The sequence below is a fragment of the Lepidochelys olivacea genome (assembly GCF_965140295.1).
Source record: "Lepidochelys olivacea isolate rLepOli2 genome assembly, chromosome: 1".
Taxonomy (NCBI): domain Eukaryota; kingdom Metazoa; phylum Chordata; order Testudines; family Cheloniidae; genus Lepidochelys; species Lepidochelys olivacea.
In genome coordinates, this window is record NC_140411.1 from 351,487,147 (window position 1) to 351,511,857 (window position 24,711).

Genomic DNA, 24,711 nt, shown 5'->3' on the forward strand with positions numbered 1-24,711 from the left:
TCTAAGTCTTTGCAAGAAAAGACGCTTTGCTAAAACAGGTAATGCAAGGAGGAACTCCACCCTGGTACTCAGGGCCTGCAGAATGCTATCAACCACTCCCAGGGCTGGATTCTCCTGACACCTCAGGGCTTTGAAAATTGCAACTGGAGAAGTGCCCAGTGCTGCCGTCTCTCCCAAAGGGAGGAATTTCATCCAACATGATTTTTTAGGAAGGAGGGAGAAACAAGGAGAACCAGAAGACTGATAATATCATGCAGCAGAGATTTTAATGCAAAAGAAATTGGCAGTACACAGTTACAGGGAGAAATACTACAGAGCAGAAAGAATGTATTTCCAGCATTTCAAGAAGGGCTGCGTCCGATCACCTGCCTCAGTGCGATGTATTTCAGACAAGATGTTCTGTTTGCTTTCTTTCAGCTGCAGAGGTTGACAAACAAGTCCCCACTGTAACAATTTTAAGTGCCTTGTTTTATGCTATTGGGTGAAAAATGAGCCAAAGCAAAATAGAAGCAGAGGACTACGCAGCTTCTCCATTATACATGGGCCGTAGCAAAGGTCAAAGTGAGGCATTAAAGATACATATGGATAAGAAGGATAGAACATGTGGACTTAAAGTGATAATAACCATAAATGATGCCTATCTTCAGGCCCCTATTTCCTTCACACTGCGGGGTCAGTGTAAACAGCCTGCGTGTAATTCAGAATGAGTCCTCATGTGAATAAGAGAATCAGCACATGGCCGGGAAAGCCTTGGCAGAAAGAGTCCTAAAGCATAACATTAGAAATGCAGCAGGGCTATCAGACCAAGGTGCTGAGCACACACAGCTCCCACTGAGCTCAACTGGAGCCATGTTTGCTCAGTACTTTGGAAAGCCATGCCCAAAAGGTCAGGGGTGAATCTGTATCTTGCTGTTCATTTCCCGGTTCTTCCTTCTTCTGTGGAGGTTCCTGCTGGGTTTAACATGGCCCACAATATCCACCAAGATACCTACGGCCATATCCCCCGTATCCCCATAATCCCCCATAACCATAAAGGCCCGGGTAACCGCAGTATCCCCCATGGCCCAATAATCCCCCGTAACCGTAAAGGCCTGGGTAACCGCAGTATCCCCCATGGCCCAATAATCCCCCGTAACCGTAAAGGCCCCCATAGGCACCATATCTCCCTAAACCATACAACCCTCCATAACGGCCTTCGTAGCCATACAATCCCCCCAAACCGAATGAGCCTCCCAAACCAGCTCCGACAACAGGTGCGCCTACGGCTGCCACTTCGCTCTGCTGAGGGAAATTGCTCAGAATTGGTCCTGGGAGGGTCACGACAACTGGGGAGGGTCTGATCACCACTTCGGAGTCAGGGCACTGCCTAACGCAGGGCTCGTTGCAGCTGCCAGTGACTGGACTGGGTTGGGCCACCCCACATTCTGGATAGCAGAGGCTGGAGAAAGTCATCTTTCTGGGATGGAGGTAAACCTGAAACACACAACCAGGGTTAGAGTAAAGAGAAGGTACAAGTGCCGGTGGAAGAAAGACTTCAAAGCTCGGTTAGAATTGTCGTGAGGTCAGCATGGGTCCTGAGAGAGAGAGGAGAAGTGGATTTAATCTCTTTATATGTATCTTTATCTCTCTTTTTTTTTTTAATGTTTTTAATAAAGTAAATACTAATGGAAACTGTGTGATCATGGGAGACTTTAACTTCCCAGATATAGACTGGAGGACGAGTGCTAGTAATAATAATCGGGCTCAGATTTTCCTAGATGCAATAGCTGATGGATTCCTTCAGCAAGTAGTTGCTGAACCGACTAGAGGGGATGCCATTTTAGATTTGGTCTTGGTGAGTAATGAGGACCTTATAGAGGAAATGGTTGTAGGGGATAATCTTGGCTCAAGTGATCATGAGCTAATTCAGTTCAAACTGAATGGAAGGATTAACAAAAATAAATCTGCAACTAGGGTTTTTGATTTCAAAAGGGCTGACTTTCAAAAATTAAGGAAATTAGTTAGGGAAGTGGATTGGACTGAAGAATTTATGGGTTTAAAGGTAGAGGAGGCCTGGGATTATTTTAAATTAAAGCTGCAGAAGCTATCGGAAGCCTGCATCCCAAGAAAGGGGAAAAAATTCATAGGCAGGAGTTGTAGACCAAGCTGGATGAGCAAGCATCTTAGAGAGGTAATTAAGAAAAAGCAGAAAGCATATAGGGAGTGGAAGAAGGGAGGGATCAGTAAGGAAAGCTACCTTATTGAGGTCAGAATATGTAGGGATAAAGTGAGACAGGCTAAAAGTCAAGTAGAGTTGGACCTTGCAAAGGGAATTAAAACCAATAGTAAAAGGTTCTATAGTCATATAAATAGGAAGAAAACAAAGAAAGAAGAAGTGGGACCGCTAAAAACTGAGGATGGAGTGGAGGTCAAGGATAATCTAGGCATGGCCCAATATCTAAACAAATACTTTGCCTCAGTCTTTAATAAGACTAAAGAGGATCTTAGGGATAATGGTAGCATGATAAATGGGAATGAGGATATGGAGGTAGACATCACCATATCTGAGGTAGAAGCGAAACTCAAACAGCTTAATGGGACTAAATCGGGGGGCCCAGATAATCTTCATCCAAGAATATTAAAAGAATTGGCACAAGAAATTGCAAGCCCATTAGCAAGAATTTTTAATGAATCTGTAAACTCAGGGGTTGTACCGTATGATTGGAGAATTGCTAACATAGTTCCTATTTTTAAGAAAGGGAAAAAAAGTGATCCAAGTAATTATAGGCCTGTTAGTTTGACATCTGTAGTATGCAAGGTCTTGGAAAAAATTTTGAAGGAGAAGGTAGTTAAGGACTTTGAAGTCAATGGTAAATGGGACAAAATACAACATGGTTTTACAAAAGGTAGATCGTGCCAAACCAACCTGATCTCCTTCTTTGAGAGAGTAACAGATTTTTTAGATACAGGAAACGCAGTGGATCTAATTTACTTAGATTTTAGTAAGGCGTTTGATACTGTGCCACATGGGGAATTATTAGTTAAATTGGATAAGATGGGCATCAATAGGAAAATTGAAAGGTGGATAGGGAATTGGTTAAAGGGGAGACTACAACGGGTCCTACTGAAAGGTGAACTGTCAAGTTGGAGGGAGGTTACCAGTGGAGTTCCTCAAGGATCAGTTTTGGGACCAATCTTATTTAATCTTTTTATTACTGACCTGGGCACAAAAAGTGGGAGTGTGCTAATAAAGTTTGCAGATGATACAAAGCTGGGAGGTATTGCTAATTTAGAGAAGGACAGGGATACCCTACAGGAGGATCTGGATGACCTTGTAAACTGTAGTAATAGGAATAGGATGAAATTTAATAGTGAGAAGTGTAAGGTCATGCATTTAGGGATTAATAACAAGAATTTTAGTTATAAGCTAGGGACGCATCAACTAGAAGTAACGGAGGAGAAAAAGGACCTTGGAGTATTGGTTGATCATAGGATGACTATGAGCTGCCAATGTGATATGGCTGTGAAAAAAGCTAATGTCGTCTTGGGATGCATCAGGAGAGGTATTTCCAGTAGGGATAAGGAGGTTTTAGTACCGTTATATAAGGCACTGGTGAGACCTCACTTGGAATACTGTGTGCAGTTCTGGTCTCCCATGTTTAAGAAGGATGAATTCAAACTGGAACAGGTACAGAGAAGGGCTACTAGGATGATCCGAGGAATGGAAAACTTGTCTTATGAAAGGAGACTCAGGGAGCTTGGCTTGTTTAGCCTAACTAAAAGAAGGTTGAGGGGAGATATGATTGCTCTCTATAAATATATCAGAGGGATAAATACCAGAGAGGGAGAGGAATTATTTAAACTCAGTACCAATGTGGACACAAGAACAAATGGATATAAACTGGCCACTAGGAAATTTAGATTAGAAATTAGACGAAGGTTTCTAACCATCAGAGGAGTGAAGTTTTGGAATAGCCTTCCGAGGGAAGTAGTGAGGGCAAAAGATCTATCTTGCTTTAAGATTAAACTCGATGAGTTTATGGAGGAGATGGTATGATGGGACAACATGGTTTTGGTAATTAAATATTCATGGTAAATAGGCCCAATGGCCTGTGATGGGTTTTTAGATGGGGTAAGATCCAAGTTACCCGGGAAAGAATTTTCTGTAGTATCTGGCTGATGAATCTTGCCCATATGCTCAGGGTTTAGCTGATCGCCATATTTGGGGTCGGGAAGGAATTTTCCTCCAGGGCAGATTGGAAGGCCCTGGAGGTTTTTCGCCTTCCTCTGTAGCATGGGGCACGGGTCACTTGCTGGAGGATTCTCTGCTCCTTGAGGTCTTCAAACTACAATTTGAGGACTTCAATAGCACAGATATAGGTGTGAGGTCTTTTTTAGGAGTGGTGGGTGAAATTCTGTGGCCTGCATTGTGCAGGAGGTCAGACTAGATGATCATAATGGTCCCTTCTGGCCTAAATATCTATGAATCTATGAATGTGTGGTCATGTATTTGTTCCTATTTTCTCTTTCTATGCCTCTTGACCAATCGCACTAAACTTCCCTCCCAACTGGCCCCTTTGAGACCCTCTCAATGATTTTCTCTGTAAAACACTGGCTAGAATAAATGCAACTATTTCTATACTGGACACCTGGGATTTTGGGTCCATTTTAGACATTTATCAAAGATAACATGGCTGGGATCATGGTAATCACTTCTTTTCATTTGAGGATTTAACCTCTGCATGCAAACCAGTTGAGCTCGGTATTACAGTGTGACTGTTTCGTTTTCCAAACCCTGGGAGTCACCAAAACTTGCTGATGAATAAACAGAAACTTTGCTTTTCTCCGAACAAATCACTAACAACAAACTCCTGAACTGGAGTAAAGTCAGCTCAGGTCCACTGACTTTCATGGAGCCCCATGCTATTACACCATCTGAGGAGAAGCACCTTCAATGGGTATTTCTGCTCAGGAGAACATAGGAATTGCTAGAATGGGTCACACCACTTGTCAGCTTCATCGATTCTCGTGTCTCTAATAGTAAGGAATAACAGCTGCTTCAGAGGAAAGTAGCAAACCACTGAATTGGCCCTTTCTGGACTAATCTGAGAAAATTTCTTCCTAATCCAGCTAAGTGAAAAATGGCTAACTGACTTTCATAAGTTACTGAAAAGATTTAAATGCCCTAATTCTTGTCCAGTTAATAGGAAATATGTTTCCCAACTGCATATCTTGCTCTTAAAGTCTCTCCTTTAGCTTCAGATCCTGAATCCACCAGGACTTGCAACTAAATAATTGCACAAGAGGGAAGAACACCCTGATCCTTGACAAAAATCACAGTGAGTACATGCAAGATTCGACCTAAACTAAAAGGAGGCTCTAGACTGATATCTCCAGGGTTAGAAAGAGATTGAGTTGAATTGGACTTACCCAGTTCACCGAGGAGATGAAATCCAAAGAAGTGTTTAGAAGAGGTCTGAGTCGTGAACACTTTTATACAGTTCCGAGGACTGCCTGGAGGATCTGTGATGCTGTTTGTGAGGAGGTCCTAATTAGTTACTAAACAAACTTGATTGCCTTCGTAAGTTCTTCTTTGGATGCAGCTGTTTTCCTCAGCGTTGGTGATTAGTGGACTAATCTCAACCTCAGAGGGCGTGACATGCACATTGCACTCTTCAGTTGTCTTTCATCTTAAAATTGTTTCGGCCAACTACATTTCTCGTGTCATTCCAATGACTTTATTGGTGCTGCAATGAGAATGAATGTCAAGTTGATTCTGAGCAGATCAGTAGCACAAGTGGGTGTCAAGAAAGGAATCTAGTTTGGTCCTTTCAATTCATGCTGGTCGTGATTGGGGGCATGGGGCAGTTCATTTGAAACGTTCTAGGAAGCAGGGATCCATTTTTCTCCATTCTGACCACCTCCATTCCCAGCAGGTCAAATCCAATCCTCTTTGAATCATTCCATTGCCTCCAGTATGTTTCCTGTCAGGACTTGAAGTCTGAATTTCACTCTTTGGCAGGGGGATAGTACGAAGCCGATGAACAATGTTAGTCCCATTTTAAACTTTCAAACTCGGTCTTAGCAGGGACATCAGTGGCACATGGGCCTTTGTGATAGTCTTCTGCCCAGGGTGAATCTTACTCTATGGTGAGTAAAAGATTGGACCTCCACTTGGGTCACCAATGCTGTCTCAAAGGGCTGCCTAGAGCAGATTTGCTCATGGGCCAAGGGGAGGGATGGCTCAGAGTGAAAGGAAACAGTGCTCTTTTACAGAAAGGTTTTGAATTAAGTCTTGGAACCTGTACTCTACCACAAACCATCTCTCCATCCATGAGCAGCCAAGGAATTGAAGTCTAGTTCGACAATGCAGTTGAGTGAGCCCAGCGGGAAGCCCAGGAGAGATTAAAATGATGCATTCTTGGTGAAGGAAGAGATGACTGTGGGATGAGATTTGACATAATGTCTGATGAGACAAAGGGCATGTTGCAGAAAACATTCCTGCCTGGACCAGCCTGTTGTTCAAAGTGTAAAAGATATCCCCAAAACTGGGTTCGATATCCAGGGAAGAAGGCAGAAGCATCTTGCTTTGGTTGGTAATTTACCCCAAGAGAGCACCTTAATTTTCCAATAAAAAAATCCCTCCAAAAGTAATAGAGCTCCCGAAACCGGTGTTGATGCCAGGGGCTCCTATGGTCCCACTTGGCTCTGCTGAGGGAAATTGTGGAGAATTGGTCCTGGGAGGGTCACGACTCCCGGTGAGGGTCTGATCACCACTTCGGAGTCAGGGCACTGCCTAACGCACATGTTGTTGAAGCCAGTGGACTGGGCCGTTCTACCCCGTATGGTTTTTTAAAAATGCCAAAATCAAAACTACATTTGAAAGAAAATGAAATAGCCCCAAATTGTGTGGCCTTAAATCATGACCTGATTTTGGGAATGACATGAGAGACCTTGGCCTCCATTTTGTTTCAAGTGACTGTTTGACTCAGTGCAAAGAGGTGTCTTATCCCAACAACGATTTATTAATATTCTAAGAATACAACCCTTTGCGTGTGTGAAACACCAGCGAGAGTTTGTGAGGCGCTTTGAACTCTGGAGTCCTGAGTATGTTTAAGAACTTCCAGTCTTAACACCTTGATTCTCTGTGTTTGATAGGCCTAGAAACAGAGGCACGTTGAGGTGAAGGTCACAGGGGGAAAGTTACAGAAATACAGCCCAATACTTCCGACTCCTCTTACTACAGGCTGAGGTCTAGGTTGATCCGTGTTACACTCTGTTACAAGATAAATGTTAGTATCATGTCTGGTTACAAAGTGTTTGCATCCAGTAGGGATCAGAAGATACAGATTAGTGTTTGGCATGAGTCGTCCCAACCACTGGGATTTTTTTCTGACTCTGCCAATCGCTCCCTGACTGACCTTCACGTGAATGTGCCTCCCTTTACCTCCATGGCGAATAGGTATAATTGTAACTTTCAGGGTGGATTGTCTGAGTCTTCCTGTGATCTCAGGATTTCAAAGCACTTCACAAACACTCATTAAATTGTATACAGCCAAAGAGATGCATTACTAAAGTCATAATAATTTTTTACTGGGATGAGATGTTCCAACACTGAAGATTAGATTCACTTTAAAAATGTATGTCAAGGTGTCAGATGAAAAGGAGTACTTGTGGCACCTTAGAGACTAACCAATTTATTTGAGCATAAGCTTTCGTGAGCTACAGCTCACTTCATCGATGAAGTGAGCTGTAGCTCATGAAAGCTTATGCTCAAATAAATTGGTTAGTCTCTAAGGTGCCACAAGTACTCCTTTTCTTTTTGCAAATACAGACTAACATGGCTGTTACTCTGAAAGGTGTCAGATGTCACTCCAGTGGTCAGTTTGTGATTCCTAACCTTTGAAATGGGGCTTTTTGACTTTTGTTCAATGTATCTTTGCATTTCCCTTTTATATATATTTTAAAGTTTCAGGTAGATACTGAACCTGTGTAAAAGGGAACAGTTCCATCAACTTCCAATTGAAGGAATGCACTTTATCTAGCCCGGGATAGAGAAACCTTGTACGGGGTGTATCGCTGTGTGCATTCTTGGCACCTCTACCCCCTGGTGCTCAGATCCAACTTATAGGGAAACCAAGAGAACTCGGTCTTGTGAGAGACTTCAGCTAATAAGGAAAAGGAAGAAGTACAAGATTGACAGAGTTAAGCAGAACTTCTGCAAAGGTCACATTGCTGTGGGATGAGACGGGATTAATTACAATTCTGACCTACCTAGGGCATTCTGCAAGACCCGTCTCCCACACAAAGCTTTTCAGATGGAATTAGGATGATTTTTAAAGTGGAAAATACGCTCCCACCAGGATTTCTTCTAACCCGAGCAACATTAAACGCCTTTCCTCAGTTGTAAGGCACAGAACGTCATTGAAGTCTATGGAGCTGTACTGATGTCCAGTAGCTCAGTTTCTGCCTCTTGAGCTTTGCAAAGGAATGTTTACTAAAGAGAGGGAAATGCAAAGCTTTATTGAAAGAAAATGAAAGAGCCCAAATTCAGAAGCTTGGAATCATCCACTGACTATTGGCATGCCATCAGAAATCTTAACAGGGATTTGTAAAGTTCATTTAATTCAGTGGATTTTTTTGCAGCTATGTCAGCCCCAAAAGCATGAGCGGGGATTGTGGGGGTGCAAAGCAGCAACCCCTCCTGGCAGCTCCCACCTGTTGCTGCTGAGTACCTGTTACCAAAGTTAGCGAGATGTGCGGCATTGGTGTTTGCAGTGGCATTGCCAGCAGTGGTTGGCGTCTTGTACCTTTCAACCTCCTTGGAGTTGCAGGCAGTGGCTCTGGAGACATGTGGGACCAGTGTGCGCGGCACATGAAGCAGCTCTTGTAGGTGGAGCTGGCTGCGGGATATGGTCACATCTGTCTGGATGGGACATGGGGAGCCTGGGACTCTGCGGGCAGCCAGCGAGTTCCCAACCCACCGTCCCCAGGGCAGGCTTTCGGTGAAGGGTTCTGGGAGGCAGGGTTTGTGAAAGGCCACCAAAAAAATTGTTGTGAGAACCCTTGAATCCTAATCCATAACTTGGGGTCCTCGAATCCCACAAAAAACTTCGACTATTAAAATAATACAGCCCTGTGCACACACACAACTCTAATGAGCCTGCAGTGCTTTGAAGTCCTTTGATTTGAGGAAGCCTCTGATCATCAAGCACAATATCACTATGAGATCTGGTTGATGTGGAGCTGAACAAGCACACTGAGGTGAAGGTTACCCAGAGAGCGAGTGGCAGAGTCAGCAATAAAACCAGTCACAGTGATTACTCACCCCCTGCTCACCACTGCTCCTGAATTGCTTTGGACAGTTTCCATTCAGGGCTTCTGAATAGCCCACGGCAGCATCAGTGAAGTCAGTAGAATGATCCCAGCAACGTAGCTGGCCCATAAAGTTTTCAGAAGAAAGGGAGCTGCAGGGTATAATATGCCCCTCACTCCATGTGGAGTTAGGAAGAAAATAATCCTCAAAAACACAGAGGGAAAAAATTACGTCAGTTGAAGGAGTTATGTTAAGTTTTCTTTTTAACTAATTAGGCCTTCAGAAACAAAGGGCCTCTCAAGTCCTCTGGCGGCATAAAAAACTGTCTAAAATTACTCATGAGTCAAGGGTCTTCTAACCACTTTAACTTATTCTCCTCTGAGAACTAGAGAATCCTATTCAAGTCGCTCTCTCCATAACTGTTCAGATGAGGTGCCAGTGATCCTTTTAATTTAGGACTGAATCTTGCACAGACACTCTGTGATTCCAAACAGTGGGAAGAGTTTGGGGGTTTTTCAATTGTTTTCTATTATCGAGTTGCAGGTGTTGATTTCTTCATGGTTTAGAATTCAAGGTCTGGATTTTCAGAGCGAGACAAGCATTTTAGACACTAGATCCTGTTGATTTTAGTTAGCATTTGGACATTCAAATTCCTTAGGGAGCTCTGAATAATCTCACGCCCAATTTTATTTTAGGGTTGTGATAAATGAATGGCAGGGGAGGAGCTCCCTTTTATGGACACCCAGCCAGCCAGTTAGCTATAAAATCCCTCTTAGTAGCTGTTCTCTATTTGCTTTACCTGTAAATGGTTAGAAAGTCTATCGGTAGAAGGAAGGGAGTGGGCACGTGACCAAAAGAGCCAATGGGAAGGCTAGAACTTTTTAAAATTTGGAAAAAAACTTCCCCTTTGTTTGTCTGTGTTGTTCTCCCGGAGAGCAGAGCCAGGGCTGGAACTATGCTGTAAGAGCTTGGGCAAGGTATGAAAAATCATCAGATCATACCTAGAAACTACTCATTTGGAACCCCAGGTATGGAAGTAGATCAGGAAATGTCTCGGGAGACGCGAAGAGGTTTATCTCTTTTATTTCTTTATGTCTTGTGGACTCCTCTGTGGTAACCCCAGGTGCTTTTGTTTTGCTTGTAACCTTTAAGTGGGACCTCAAGAAAGCTATTCTTGCTTCTTAATTTTAGTATTTTCCCTTTTTAAATCTAGCAGTAGCCAGAGGTTTTAGAGTTTTTTTTTAAAATAAAGTTCACCTCTTTTAAGACCAGTATTGCAGTTTTGTGTCTTCAAAAGGTTTGTGCACATGTTGCTTAATTAGCTGGTGGCAACAGCTGATTTCCTTTGTTTTCTCTAAACTGTAACCTTGGAATTTGAATACAAGCCTGGAGTGGCCAGTATTATTTTTTAAAATGCTTGAGGGCCCCCATCTTCTGCACTCGAAGTGCCAGAGTGGGGAATCAGTCTTGACAAGGATTTATGAAGAAACTCCCCAAGTTTCCTCCAAAAAGGAGTAATTCATTGTTCTTCTGCTCTCTCCTGAAGCAGCTGGTGAGTGACACTCACTGAGACAGGATACGGCCTTAGATGGGCCACTCGTCTCTTCCAGCCTGGCAGTTGCTCTCTTCTCATGTGCGGGAGTAATTCTAGGTGCAGATCCCCGTCTGGTCTGACTTAGTGTAGCTGAAGTGAGGCCAGTGAAACAGAGCAGATTTACACCTGGGGAGGAGGTGAGGGTTTATGTTTTGTTTTGATTAAAAAAACCCATTTTTGTTTATTCATCTGCAAGTGTTGGTGACTCGCTGAAGTTTCCAAGCCAAAGCACCACCTTGTGATGCTGGACTGAACTTGTTTGTCAGCAGATGTCAGGGGACTGTTGGCCCCTTACTAAAACTTAGTGGCTTTTTTTTCATGGCCCTCTCTCAGGACCAAAAGAAAGGGGAAGGGCCAATGAGAAAACAGGATCCTGAGAGTGAGAGTCTCTAAGGCGAATGGGGAAAGGCCAATGCTGCAGGTCAGCCTGATTGACAGGGCGGGCAGGCCAATGAAGGAGTCAGGATCCCGGGGTCCCGTCCTCCGTGTGAGCGGGAGCTGCCTGAGCGGGAGGCCGAGCTAAGGCGAGAGCAGCAGCCAGAGCTGAGCTGAGCAGAGCCTCAGCAGCCTGACGGGCCAGAGCAGCAGCCCAGAGAGCAGAGCCGAGCTGGAGGCAGAGCCGCACCCAGGCTGAGGCAGAGTGGAGCCGGGGCCTGGGCTGGAGCCGTCCGGAGCTGGGTGCGGTGAGCAGCTGGGGAGAGTGCTGGGGGGGCGGGGCGGGACCCTGCGCAGAGGGCCCAGCGCAGGGAGACGCCCCCAGCCAAGGCGGGGATCAGAACCCCGATGGGGCCTGACGCTGGGAAGAAGGGTCCTCCCACCTAGAGCCCGAGGGCAGAGCAAGGGTCTGACCCGCAGCATCCCTGCAGCACAGCCAGGGCCCGGGCAGGAGGCCTGGCGCAGGGTGAGGAACAGACTGTGAACTGCCCTTACGCTCCAGAGACGGCTGTTTGTGGTGTCCCTCTGCCCACAGGGTGGGGTGACTTGTTCCTTTAACCTTCCCCATTTTCTCTTATTGATTTATTAGTTGCTGTTTAATAAATTGGTTTTGCTTTGCACTGTATGTAATGATCAGTGGGTGTCCGGGAAGCATCTCGTGTGAAGAGATCACCCCGTTGTGGGGACACCCTACCCCTGTCCTAAGTGACCATGAGCAGACTGCAGGTCGAGCCCCTCAGGAATCCTGGGCCCAGTGTTGTCGGGGTTACAAGGTCCCTGCCACAAGGGAGAGTGGAAAGGGAGACCTTGGGGTCAGGCATCCTGTGGATAAGGGATGTGGGAGCGAGGACTCAGGTTCTTTCTGTAGCCAATTCCACTGGGGGATTGCAGGAGCTAGAAAAGTTCCTGGCTATTGTGGGACCATCCCCCACTCACACAGAGGTTTCAGCCAAACAAGGAAACTAGTATTATAAATGCTATTCCAGCCATTTTCGGTGGGATATTTTTTTAATAGACTGGAAATCCCAGGCATTAATGATAGACATTTTATGTATGTATGCTTCTTAGAGACAGGATATTTTTAGGACAAAGAGAGTAACAAGGATTCAAAAGAGCTCCATAGGTCCCTCTTTCTTTCTTTCTTTCTTTCTTTCTTTCTTTCTTTCTTTCTTTCTTTCTTTCTTTCTTTCACAGATTCTGAATGAGCTATTTCCTGACATCTAGTGGTGAGCTGTGGAAAAGGATTTCAGGAGTTGATCTCGTTTTCCTGGGCACACCCACCCTGCCTAGGTACTCAGCACAGTGGGATTGATTGCCCAAATGATCACTTGTGACTAGTGCTGAATCCCCAGTCTCCTTGTTATTGAGGCAGGAGTAATAAAGGGTTGTTATCCTAGTTGTCTGAATAGAGGGCAGCAGAACTGTACCCAGGCCCTCTCAGCTTTTGAGGCCCCTAGCCATAATAAAAATGAAGGACGACACATGAAAACAAAATAAGGCACCAAAGAAAGGGTGAGACATAATTTGAATATTTTTTTATTTAACAAATGCTTTTCTAGCCTTTTTCTGTGCAAATGCACTAATTGTTGAGGAAAAATCTTGCTCTTGTGCAATGTCACAGTTGATATTAAGCATGGTGAGCCCATTCAAATGCTCTTGTCCCACAGTTGAATGATGATAGTTCTTTACCTGCTTCAAGATGTTGAAGGCGTGTTCACCAGAAGCCACTGATGGAGGCAAACTGATAAAAATACACAATGCAATTGTGATATTAGGAAACACCCCATTGAGTCCAAGTTTGAGTATTTCTTGAATATTGCAATCCAATTGAAAGTTTGTGGAATATATTTGTTTGAGGAAGATGACCTCGTCACTGAGATCTTTTGAGATTTCTGTGTTCTACTGTTGCTGAAATTGTTCAGCTACAAAAAGTAGATCTTCATTTCTCAGTCTGTTGAACTGCCAAAGAAACGCCAAAAGGGTACAAATTAGACGCAGTGACTGAAATCGACATGTAAGACCTGATTGAAGAGAGTGAATGATGACAAGGAAGACATTGACCCTATAGTGTTGCTCGGTATCGGATTCAGTCGGTAAGTTGCGATTGGTGGAGAACTCAGATTGGGGGGGAGGGATAGCTCAGTGGTTTGAGCATTGGCCTACTAAACCCGGGTTCTGAGTTCAATCCTTGAGGGGGCCATTTAGGGATCTGGGGCAAAAATTGGGGATTAGTCCTGCTTTGAGCAGGGGGTTGGACTAGATGACCTCCTGAGGTCCCTTGCAACCCTGGTATTTTATGATTCTATGATTCAGATGAAATGCCAATATTCTGTGCTACTAATTTGGACTCAGTCAGGATCACATCGCATTGTTCACAAATCTGTTGAATATCATTGATAAGACTTTCAGTGTTATCCCTCTCAACATCAAGTGTAGCATGGCATGGTTCAATTACAGATCAGTTTGGTGGATCATTGTAAGTAGCTTCATCCACAAAGATGACATCGGAATGCATTCAAATGTGGACATGTGAATGAAGCAGGGTGCACAGTACAGAGATTGTTTTTCCGTATTCCAGCATAACCAGTCTCTTGTATAGGTCTCACCATTTGGAAGAGTTTTTGTGAGCAGACGAGTAGGGAAAGCATGATTCTCAGCATCTCGTGGAATGTTACTTGGAATTTCAAAACAACTAATTTGAAGAAAAGATTGCATTTGGGCAGCATTGCTCTTGTCAATAATTCCAATGTCAGTTACAGTCAAAGCTGTACTCATAAATTGCTCTTGCTATGTAAAATCTATATCTTTGAGCTCTTAGCTGCTGCTTCACTCAATTGTTTTTGCCGTCTCTTGCTTGCACCACTTTCAAATCTCGTCTTCATCATGATCTATCTGGTCAATATGTAGCCTAACCACACTTGAAATATTCTGCTGTCAATAAGTAGCTTTTACTGTAAACATGTACACAAATGCTGAAAAGATTGAAAACCAAGGAATACTAATTAAGAACACAAAATAAAACAGTCAGACAGGTTGTTATCCTTTTCACTGAATCAAAACTCAAGCATGCAAGGTACAATATAACAGGCTGAGCTGAAGACAAAGGGATGAGATATATATAGTAAACACAGACACGGATACAGACAGAGGGATAATGTCCAAAAATTTCAAACATGTGTCCTCACAAAACTCACTCTACAAGATTGTCCTCACAAATTTTTGCCTTGAATCTGGGCATACAGACACACATAAACAATTCCTTAGACAAGTAGACGTAAAACTATAAAGACACTAAAATGTAACAATTCTCTACCTTTCCACATGCACTTGATCCAGCACCTGCCACTAGTAGTGGTTTGTTTATGTAATCAGCTGATCTGAGAGGACACGTTCAAATCTTGTGCCATCAGAACCAGTGTATTTTTATTAATATTTATGAACATTTTAAACTGTTTAATATGACAAGATCTATATCAGTTAACAAAAAAATTATGTCTTTTACCAAATCACATGTCTTATTTGCTTAAATTTGCAGCTGTAAGCTGAGAGAGTGTGTCTGACAGGGATGCACATAAAAACAAGTTGCAAAACTTATAAAATGGCAAAAAATTTATAAGTTTTTAAATTTGAGGCCCCCTTTGAGCTTGAGGGCCAGGCCAAATGGCCCTCCTGCCCCCCTCCCCCACCAATTGTCCCTGGTAATGACCTTCCCAGGAGCCATTCTCAGCTCTTTCCCTCAGGAAAGCAGAGCGGACTCCTCGGGTGCAGCTGACATTGGAGGTGGTGATGGGGGCACATGTACTGATAGAGGCTTATAAAGTGATGGAGGATTATATTGTAACTGGTGTCCCAGTGGATATGGGAGATTATACGGTGTGACGGGGCAAGGCCAGATGGCTACAGAAAAGTAGTGGGAGATAGATATATTAGCTCCAGGCTAAACAAATCCCTGGTACCAGGATAAGTGAAGTGCTCCAGGTCAATTAAGACACCTGGTGCCAATTAAGAACTTTCCAGAAGGCAGGGAGAAGGCTAGGTTGATTGGGACACCTGAAGCCAATCAGGAGCTGGCTGAAACTAGTTAAAAGCCTCCCAGTCAGTCAGGTGGGTGTGCATGTCAGGAGCTGTGGGAGGAAGTTGCGCTGTTGGAGAGGCTGAATAGTACACACCATATCAGGCACAATGAAGGACTCCCTGAGGTAAGGGTAAAGTGGAGCTTGAGGAAGTGAGGGCTGCTGTGTGGGGGAAGTAGCCCACGGAATTGTACATGTCATGTTTCTAAAAGGTCAGCTTCCATATTTGATACTAATAGGGTCCCTGGGCTGGAGCCCGGAGCAGAGGGTGGGCCTGGGCTCCTCCCCGACCTTTGCCCCCTGATTAATCACTGAGACTGGGAGACAACAGAGACTGTGCAAGGAAGGATAACTTCTCCTCACCTCCTTCACTGCCTTATAACATGGCCCATATGGTTGTTGGGGAAAAGAGGGTTGGGGGGATCGTGATGGGGTCATCGGTACCTTAATGGAAACTGTGAGCCATGTTAAACCCAGCAGGCATATCCAAGGGAAAAGGCAGAACCAGGAAATGAATGGTACAATACAGGTTGATATCTGAGTGCCTAGGTGTGACTTTGAGAAGTGTTGGGTTCACTGAACTCAGTGTGAAATAATGAGAGAGCCTCATTTCATCAGCACCTCTGCAAACAGTCCTAATGTTTGCTATGTTACTCTTGATCGGTTTTGTCTAATTTCTTCCTGGTTATGGGCTTCCCCTATTATCAACCGAGTGGGCCTGATTCTCAACTACACAATGGGTTTTACACCAGATTGTAACGTGCAAATGATGCAGGGGCCATAAGGTGTTCTGCTGGATGTCTTGCACCTCCCTGTGAAGCATCTGGTACTGACCACTGTGGGAGAGAGGCCTGATCTTCTGTAGAAATGCCTATGCTCTTTCGTTCCAAGGAGGGTCCATGGGTAAGGTCTGATATTGAAGACTAGAGCTGTATTGCTCTTACACAAAACCCTTGGCTAGATGGCTAAATCTCTCCTCCCCACCTGAGTATTGTATGATGTCCTTAAACAGGCAGGAATGTCTGGATACATTTTTACTTTTGTGTTGTCAAATCAAAAATTTGATTTGTGGAAAATGTTCATCTTCTGGGAACTGAGAGCCACAAAAATGTTGACGAACAATGTAGTGGGAAGTGTAATCTTTTGATCTGCAATTCCTGCAATATCAAGCCATGGTACATCCAGGGGATTTTATACAAGACCGATAATATGGAGTGCAGTGAGTCACAGTTACCTCAAAAACCATGTGATTCTTGTATGGAATGAATGGTCTGGAAATGAGTCTCTTGATATCACACATGAGATTCCTGACTTCTGCAGATGACGTTTGTGATGTTGCACCCCATAATGCTTTATAGAAATATGTTTATGAGTGTAAATATGACATATCTGGAATATGTTTTATGCTAGACATGCCATGTAACATATCTTTGCAAACATTGTGTTCTACTGAATGTATTCCTCCTATTCGTAATCTATAATGTACAATTTTATATCTGAAGTTATGAGCATTGGCTCTATGCTTGTATTTGAAGTGTTTGCTCTAGGAAGCACATAAGGCAGATTTAGTCAACAGAGCGTGAAGGGGTTAGTTAAGTAATTGGGAGTACTTCGTTAACAATGGACCTTCAGAGACGCCAATCCACATCTGAGTTTCCCTGGGAATGTTCAAACTAACATGTAAAGAATGGCGTCAGCCTGTAAAGAACTGAGTCATGCATGGACATGTGACTTGCCCATGTGATTCCAAAACTCCATCTTGTATCTGTGATTCTGCACAGGAGAACACCAGGGGTTTCCACCCAAGAGAAAGACTATATAAGGCCCTGGAAAACGCCTCCATTTTGTCCTCAGCTGGCTCAAGAGATAGCCTCTCCACCCCAAAGAGATGCCTGAAAGAAACTGGAACAAAGGAGCTATTCATCTTCATAAATGATCTGGAGGATGGTGTGGATTGCACTCTCAGCAAATTTGCGGATGATACTAAACTGGGAGGAGTGGTAGATACGCTGGAGGGGAGGGATAGGATACAGAAGGACCTAGACAAATTGGAGGATTGGGCCAAAAGAAATCTGATGAGGTTCAATAAGGATAAGTGCAGGGTCCTGCACTTAGGACGGAAGAACCCAATGCACAGCTACAGACTAGGGACCGAATGGCTAGGCAGCAGTTCTGCGGAAAAGGACCTAGGGGTGACAGTGGACAAGAAGCTGGATATGAGTCAGCAGTGTGCCCTTGTTGCCAAGAAGGCCAATGGCATTTTGGGATGTATAAGTAGGGGCATAGCGAGCAGATCGAGGGACGTGATCGTTCCCCTCTATTCGACATTGGTGAGGCCTCATCTGGAGTACTGTGTCCAGTTTGGGGCCCCACACTTCAAGAAGGATGTGGATAAATTGGAGAGAGTCCAGCGAAGGGCAACAAAAATTATTAGGGGACTGGAACACATGAGTTATGAGGAGAGGCTGAGGGAGCTGGGATTGTTTAGCCTGCAGAAGAGAAGAATGAGGGGGGAATTGATAGCTGCTTTCAACTACCTGAAAGGGGGTTCCAAAGAGGATGGCTCTAGACTGTTCTCAATGGTAGCAGATGACAGAACGAGGAGTAATGGTCTCAAGTTGCAGTGGGGGAGGTTTAGATTGGATATTAGGAAAAACTTTTTCACTAAGAGGGTGGTGAAACACTGGAATGCGTTACCTAGGGAGGTGGTAGAATCTCCTTCCTTAGAGGTTTTTAAGGTCAGGCTTGACAAAGCCCTGGCTGGGATGATTTAACTGGGAATTGGTCCTGCTTTGAGCAGGGGGTTGGACTAGATGACCTTCTGGGGTCCCTTCCAACCCTGATATTCTATGATTCTATGAGAGTAACTACGGGGGGGCGAGTGATTGCTGGAACCAGAGTAGGAGGAAGTCTAGTCTGTAAAAGAAGCTTATTGGAACACCTCTGAGGGCGAGATTTACCTGCATTTAGTTTCCTACTTTATTAGGCTTAGACTTGCATGTTTTATTCTATTTTCCTTGGTAACTTACTTTGTTCTGTCTGTTCTTATTTGGAACCACTTAAATCGTACTTTTTATATTTCATAAAATCACTTTTTACTTATTAATTAACCCAGAGCAAGTAATTAATACCTGGGGGAGCAAACAGCTGTGCATATCTCTCTATCAGTGTTATAGATGGCAAACAATTTATGAGTTTACCCTGTCTAAGCTTTCTATAGAGTAAAACGGGTTTATTTGGGCTTTGTGTCTCATTGGGAACTGGGTATCTGGGTGCTGGAGACAGGAGCACTTAGGGTGAGCAGATGTCCCGATTTTATAGGGACAGTCCTGATTTTTGATACCTGATTTTTGGGGCTTTTTCTTTTTCGGCACCTATTACACCCCACCCCCCTCCCGATTTTTCACACTTGCTATCTGGGCACTCTAGGAGCACTTCTTAAGCTGTTTTCAGTTAAGCCTGAAGCTTTTGGGGGATGTGGTTCAGACCTGGGTCTGTGTTTGTAGCAGACTAGTGTGTCTGGCACAACCAGGTAAGGTACTGAAGTCCGAAGCTGCCAGGGAAAACTGGCTTCGAGGTAGTCTCAGCAAATCAGGTGGCAGTCCCAAAGCGGTTTCTATGACCTTATTTATCACATCAGGGACATAGCGTAATTTGTCTATATGGGCAGAACGGACTTCAGTCAAGTGTGTTAGCATCATCCTTGTGAAATCAACTTTTGGTTGTGTTATTTGACCCAGGAGTGGACATGGCTGCTGACCAGTTGATAAACACATGAAGGGAAAGCATGAGAAGATTAATTTAACCGAGTTTTATTGGTGCAGTGAAATTCAAAATTCCAATATGAAGCTGAACTATTTCTACCCCATTGCCCTAAATGTTCTCATCTCATCTCCAGCACTGCAAAATTCATGCAAAGGTTGTGTCAAGCGTAGGCACTGACTTTTCTTTTTGCCAGTGGGTTCTCTCGAAGAAGTGTGTGTTTTGGGGCGGGGGAGGCTGGCCAATTTTGGGGGTAGACTATTTTCAGCATAATTATACACTTCTTTCATATTCTAGTTTGAGAATATGTGTCTGTCCTTGGTATCTTTACAATTTTAATTAAATTGTTAGAACGACGTCTTCACTAACGTCCCAGTTGAAGGACATTATGTCTCAGTGTAGCTTTCTGGATGAAATGGTCAGCAATCTTATTTACATCTAGTTCCCTGGTATGGTCTTGATGCACGTTAAGGACAGCGGCATTACTCAGTTGCGTCTGTCCCACTGGTGACTGGAGATAATTTGTAAATCTTCTGAAGCTGGAGAATGATCATTCCGCAGTTCAGGATGATACAGGCACAGTGAGAAGGAGTCTCATAAATTTGCAGTACTCTGGAAGCATAGTGCTTTCAGAGTACGGCAAAGGACTTCAAAATCTCTTTCTTGATGGGTAACAGCTAATTTAGACCCCATCATTTTGTGTGTATAGTTGGGATTATATTTTGTCATGTGCATTACTTTGCATTGAACATTGAATGTCATGTGCCATTTTGTTGCCAAGTCACCCAGTTGAATAATTTTGTGTCATCTGCAAATTATGCCACCTCACTGTTTACCCCTTTTTCTAGATCATTTCTGAATATGTTGAACAACGCTGATCTGAATACAGGCCCCTGGGGGGCACCACTATTTACTTCTCTCCATTCTGAAAATAGGCCCTTTATTCCAATTTTTTGTTTCCCATTTTTTAACTGAGTTGCCTGGCAATGCTTTCAGGATCATCCTTAATTTAATTTAATGACAAGCCTTTTATCTTAATCACCCTGTCCAAGGGCAGAAGTTGAGAGTAGCACAGAACTTATTACATTCCTCACTCAAACTTACGAAAACCTGGGTCGCTGTTCTGCAAAGACTCCCACAAACTCTTACCACGAACCATGTGATTGGCCTTCTTGAAACCAAAGAAAATCTGTCTAAGTCTTTGCAGGAAAAGACTCTTTGCTAAAGCAGGTAATGCAAGGAGAAACTCCACATGGTGCTTAGGGCTTGCAGAATGCTTTCAACCACTCTAAGAGCAAGATTCTTCTATCACTCCAGGGCTTTGAAAATTGCAATTTGAGAAGTGCCCTGTGGCCCCGACTCCACAGGAAGGAATTTCGTCTGATGGAATTTTTAAGCAAGGAGGGCGGAACAAGGAGAACCAGAAGACCAATACCATGATGCAGCAAAGTTTTTAATGCAAATGCAATTGGCAGTACACAGTTACAGGAAGAAATAGTACGGAGCAGAAAGAATGTATTTCCAGAGTTTCAAGAAGTCCTATGACCAATCACAGGCCTCAATGGGTTGCATTTCAGACAACAGATTCTTTGTGCTTTGTTGCAGCTGCAGAGGTTGACAAAGAAGTCCCCTCTGTAACCATTTTAAGTTTTTTGTTTTACCCCAGTCGGTGGGAAATGAGACAAAGCAAAATAGAAGCAGAGGACTACACAGCTTCTCTGCGGGCTTAGTGTAAATAGCTTGCGTGTAATTCAGAATGAGTCCTCATGTGAAAGCGAGAATCAGCACATGGCTGGGAAAGCACTAGCGGAAAGAGTCCTAAAGCGTAACATTGGAAATGCAGCAGGGCTATCAGACCAAGGTGCTGAGCACACACAGCTCCCTCAGGTGGAGCCATGTTTGACAGCACTTCTGAAAGCCATGCCCAAAAGATCAGGGGTGAATCTGGATCTGTTCATTTTCTGGTTCTTCCTTCCTCCACGAACGTTCCTGCTGGGTTTAACATGGCCCACAATATCCACCAAGATACCTACGGCCATATCCTCCGTAACCATAAAGGCCCGGGTAACCGCAGTATCCCCCATGGCCCAATAATCCCCCGTAACCATAAAGGCCGGGGTAACCGCAGTATCCCCCATGGCCCAATAATCCCCCGTAACCGTAAAGGCCCGGGTAACCGCAGTATCCCCCATGGCCCAATACTCCCCCATAACCGTAAAGGCCCCCGTAGGCACCATATCTCCCTAAACCATACAACCCTCCATAACGGCCTCCATAGCCGTACAGTCCCCCCGAACCGAATGAGCCTCCCAAACCAGCTCCGACCACAGGTGCTCCTACGGCTGCCACTTCGCTCTGCTGAGGGAAATTGCTCAGAATTGGTCCGGGGAGGGTCACGACAACCGGGGAGGGTCTGATCACCACTTCGGAGTCAGGGCACTGCCTAACGCATGGCTCATTGCAGCTGCCAGTGACTGGACTGGGTCGGGCCACCCCGCATTCTGGATAGCAGAGGCTGGAGAAAGACATCTTTCTGGGACGGAGGTAAACCTGGAACACAAAACAGGGACTAGAGTAAAGAGACGGTACAAGTGCCGGTGGAAGAAAGGCTTCAAAGCTGGGTTAGAATTGTCGTGAGGTCAGCATGGGTCCTGAGAGAGAGAGGAGAAGTGGATTTAATCTCTTTGTGTGTGGTCATGTATTTGTTCCTATTTTCTCTTTCTATGCCTCTTGTCCACTCGCTCTAAACTTCCCTCCCAGCAGGCCCCTTTGATCCTCTCAAAAAGACTTTGTCTGAAAAACGCTGACTAGAATAAGTGTAACTATTTCTGTGCTGGACACCTGGGATTCTGGGTCCATTTTAGACATTTCTGAAAGAGAAGATGGCTGGGATCATGGTAATCAGATTGTTTCCTTTGAGGATTTAACCTCTGCATGCAAACCTGTTCAGTCTGGTATCACAGTGTGGCTCTTGGCTTTCCAGACCTTGGGAGTCACCATTACTTGCTACAAGAAGAAACAGAAACTTTTCTTTTCTCCAAACAATTCACTACAGAGAAACTCCTCAGCTGGGGTTTAATGGGTTCAGTTCCACTGACTTCCATAGAGCGGCACGAAATTACACCATATGAGGTATGGGTATTTCTGCTCAGAAGCACATAGGAATTGCTAGCCTGGATCACACCTCTTGTCATCTCAATCCATTCTCTTGTCCTCAGTAGTGAGGGGTCACAGCTGCTTAATAGAGGAATGTAGAAAACCACTGAACTGGCCCTTTCTGGACTAACCCGGGAAAATTTCTTCCTAGTCCAGCAAAGTGAAAAATGTTAAGAGACATTCCAAAGTTACTGAAAAGATTTCAATGCCCTCATTCTTCTTCCAGTTAATAGGAAATATGTTTCTGAATTGCATGTGTTGCTCTTAAAGTCTCTCCTTTAGCTGCAGATCATCAATCTACAAGCGCCTGCAACTGAATCACGACTCAAGATAGTTATGGAAGAACCCCCTGATCCATGACAAAAATCACAGTGAGCAGATGCAAGATTCCATCTTCAATGGAGAGAGGCCCTATTGTGATACCTCTGTGGTTAGAAAGAGATTGAGTGGAATTGGACTTACCCAGTTCACTGAGGAGATGAAGTCTGGAGAAGTGTGTAGAAGAAATCTGAATCGTGAGTGCTTTTATACCGTTCCTAGGACTGCCTGGAGGATCTGAGATGCTGTTTGTGGAGGAGGTCCTAATTAGTTACCAAACAAACTTGATTTCCTTCGCAAGTCCTCCTTTGGATGGAGCTTATTTTCCTCAGCGTTGGTGATTATTGGGCTAATCTGAGCCTCAGAGGGTGTGACATGCACTTTGCATTCTTCAGCTGTCTTTCATCTTAGAATGGTATGGGCCAACTGCATTTCTCGTATCATTCCAGAGATTTTATAGGTGCTGCCATTATAATGAAGGTCAAGGTGATGATTCTGAGCGGCATCAGTAGCACAAGTGGGTGTCATGAAAGGAATCCATGAAAGGAAAGTTTGTTCCTTGCAATTCATGCTGGTCGTGATTAGGGGCATGGGTCAGTTCATTCTAAACGTGGTATGAAGCAAGCACCCCTTTTTCTCCATTCTCACCACCTCCATTCTCAGCAGGTCCAATCCAATTGCCTTTGAAATCCATGGGAATCATTCCATTTCCTCCAGCCTGTTTCCTGTCCTGACTTTAAGTCTGAAATTCATCCTTTGGCAGAGGGATAGTACAATGCCTATAGACAACTTGAATCCAATTTTAAAGTTTCAAACTTGGTCACAGCAGGGACTTAAGTTGAGCATGGGCCTTTGTGATGGCCATCTGCCCAGGGGTGAAGCTTTTTCTATCGTGACTAAAACTTGACCTAACACTGGCCCTTCACTTGGGTCACCAATGCTGTCTCAAAGGGCTGCTGAGAGTAGATTTCATCATGGGTCAAGGGGAGGGATGGCAGAGAGAGAAAGGAAGCAGTGCTCTTTTACAGAAAGGTTTTGAATTAAGTCTTGGAACCTGTACTATACCACAAACCATCTCTCCATCCATGAGCAGCCAAGGAATTGAAGTCTAGTTCGACAATGCAGTTGAGTGAGCCCAGCGGGAAGCCCAGGAGAGATTAAAATGATGCATTCTTGGTGAAGGAGGAGATGGCTGTGGGATGAGATTTGACATAATGTCTGACGAGACAAAGGGCATTTTGCAGAAAACATTCCTGCCTGAACCAGCCTGCTGTTCAAAGTGTAAATGATATCCCCAAGGCTGGGTTCGATATCCAGGGAAGAGGGCAGAAGTGTCTTGCTTTGGTAGGTAATTTATCCGAAGAGAGCACCTTCATTTTCCAGTAAAAAAATCCCTCCAAAGGTAATAGAGCCCCCGAAACCGACGTTGACGACAGGGGCTCTTATGGTCCCATTTCGCTCTGCTGAGGGAAATTGTGGAGAATTGGTCCTGGGAGGGTCACGACTACCGGTGAGGGTCTGATCACCACTTTGGAGTCAGGGCACTGCCTAACGCACGGGTCACTGAAGCTGATAGCCACTGGACTGGGCCGTTCTACCCCATATGGATTTTTAAAAAATGCCAAAATCAAAGCTATGTTTGAATGAAAATGAAATAGCTCCAAATTGTGTGGCTTAAATCATGACCTGATTAAGGTAATGACAAGAGACACCTTGGCCTCCATTTTGTTTAAAGGTACTGTATGACTCAGTGCAGAGATGACTTATCCCAACAACACTTTATTAATATTCTAAGAATACAACCCTTTGCGTGTGTGAAACACCAGCGAGTGTTTGTGAAGGCTTTGAAATCTGGAGTTCTGAGGACACTGAAGAACTTCCAGTTTTCCCATCCTTACTCTCTGTGTTTGATATGCCTGGAAAAAGAGGCATGGTGAGGTGAAGGTCACATGGGGTCAGTTGCAGAAAACAGAAATACAACCCAAGAGTCCTGACTCCACCTACCACAGGCTGAGCTCTAGGTTTATCCCTGTTGCACTGTGTTACAAGACAAGGTTAATAACATGTCTGGTTACAAA

The 24,711-nt window shown here is 44.3% G+C and overlaps 1 protein-coding gene across 2 annotated transcripts; it reads right to left on the minus strand.

The window, feature by feature from the left end:
* Positions 1-247: 247 nt before the first annotated feature.
* LOC311532417 (uncharacterized protein) lies at positions 248-22,861 on the minus strand. Of its 2 annotated transcripts, XM_084650864.1 has the most exons (3): positions 22,778-22,861; positions 21,211-21,709; positions 248-1,091 (listed from the first exon to the last, which is right to left on the minus strand). In XM_084650864.1, the coding sequence occupies exons 2-3, from the start codon at positions 21,686-21,688 to the stop codon at positions 958-960; spliced, it is 612 nt and encodes a 203-aa protein (XP_084506990.1). In that variant the 5' UTR covers positions 21,689-21,709; positions 22,778-22,861; the 3' UTR covers positions 248-957. The 2 variants fall into 2 exon arrangements, with proteins under 2 accessions (XP_084506990.1, XP_084506989.1); XM_084650863.1 differs by lacking the exons at positions 21,211-21,709; positions 22,778-22,861 and adding an exon at positions 5,410-5,484 and having other exon boundaries at positions 248-1,473.
* Between the last annotated feature and the right edge of the window lie 1,850 nt (positions 22,862-24,711).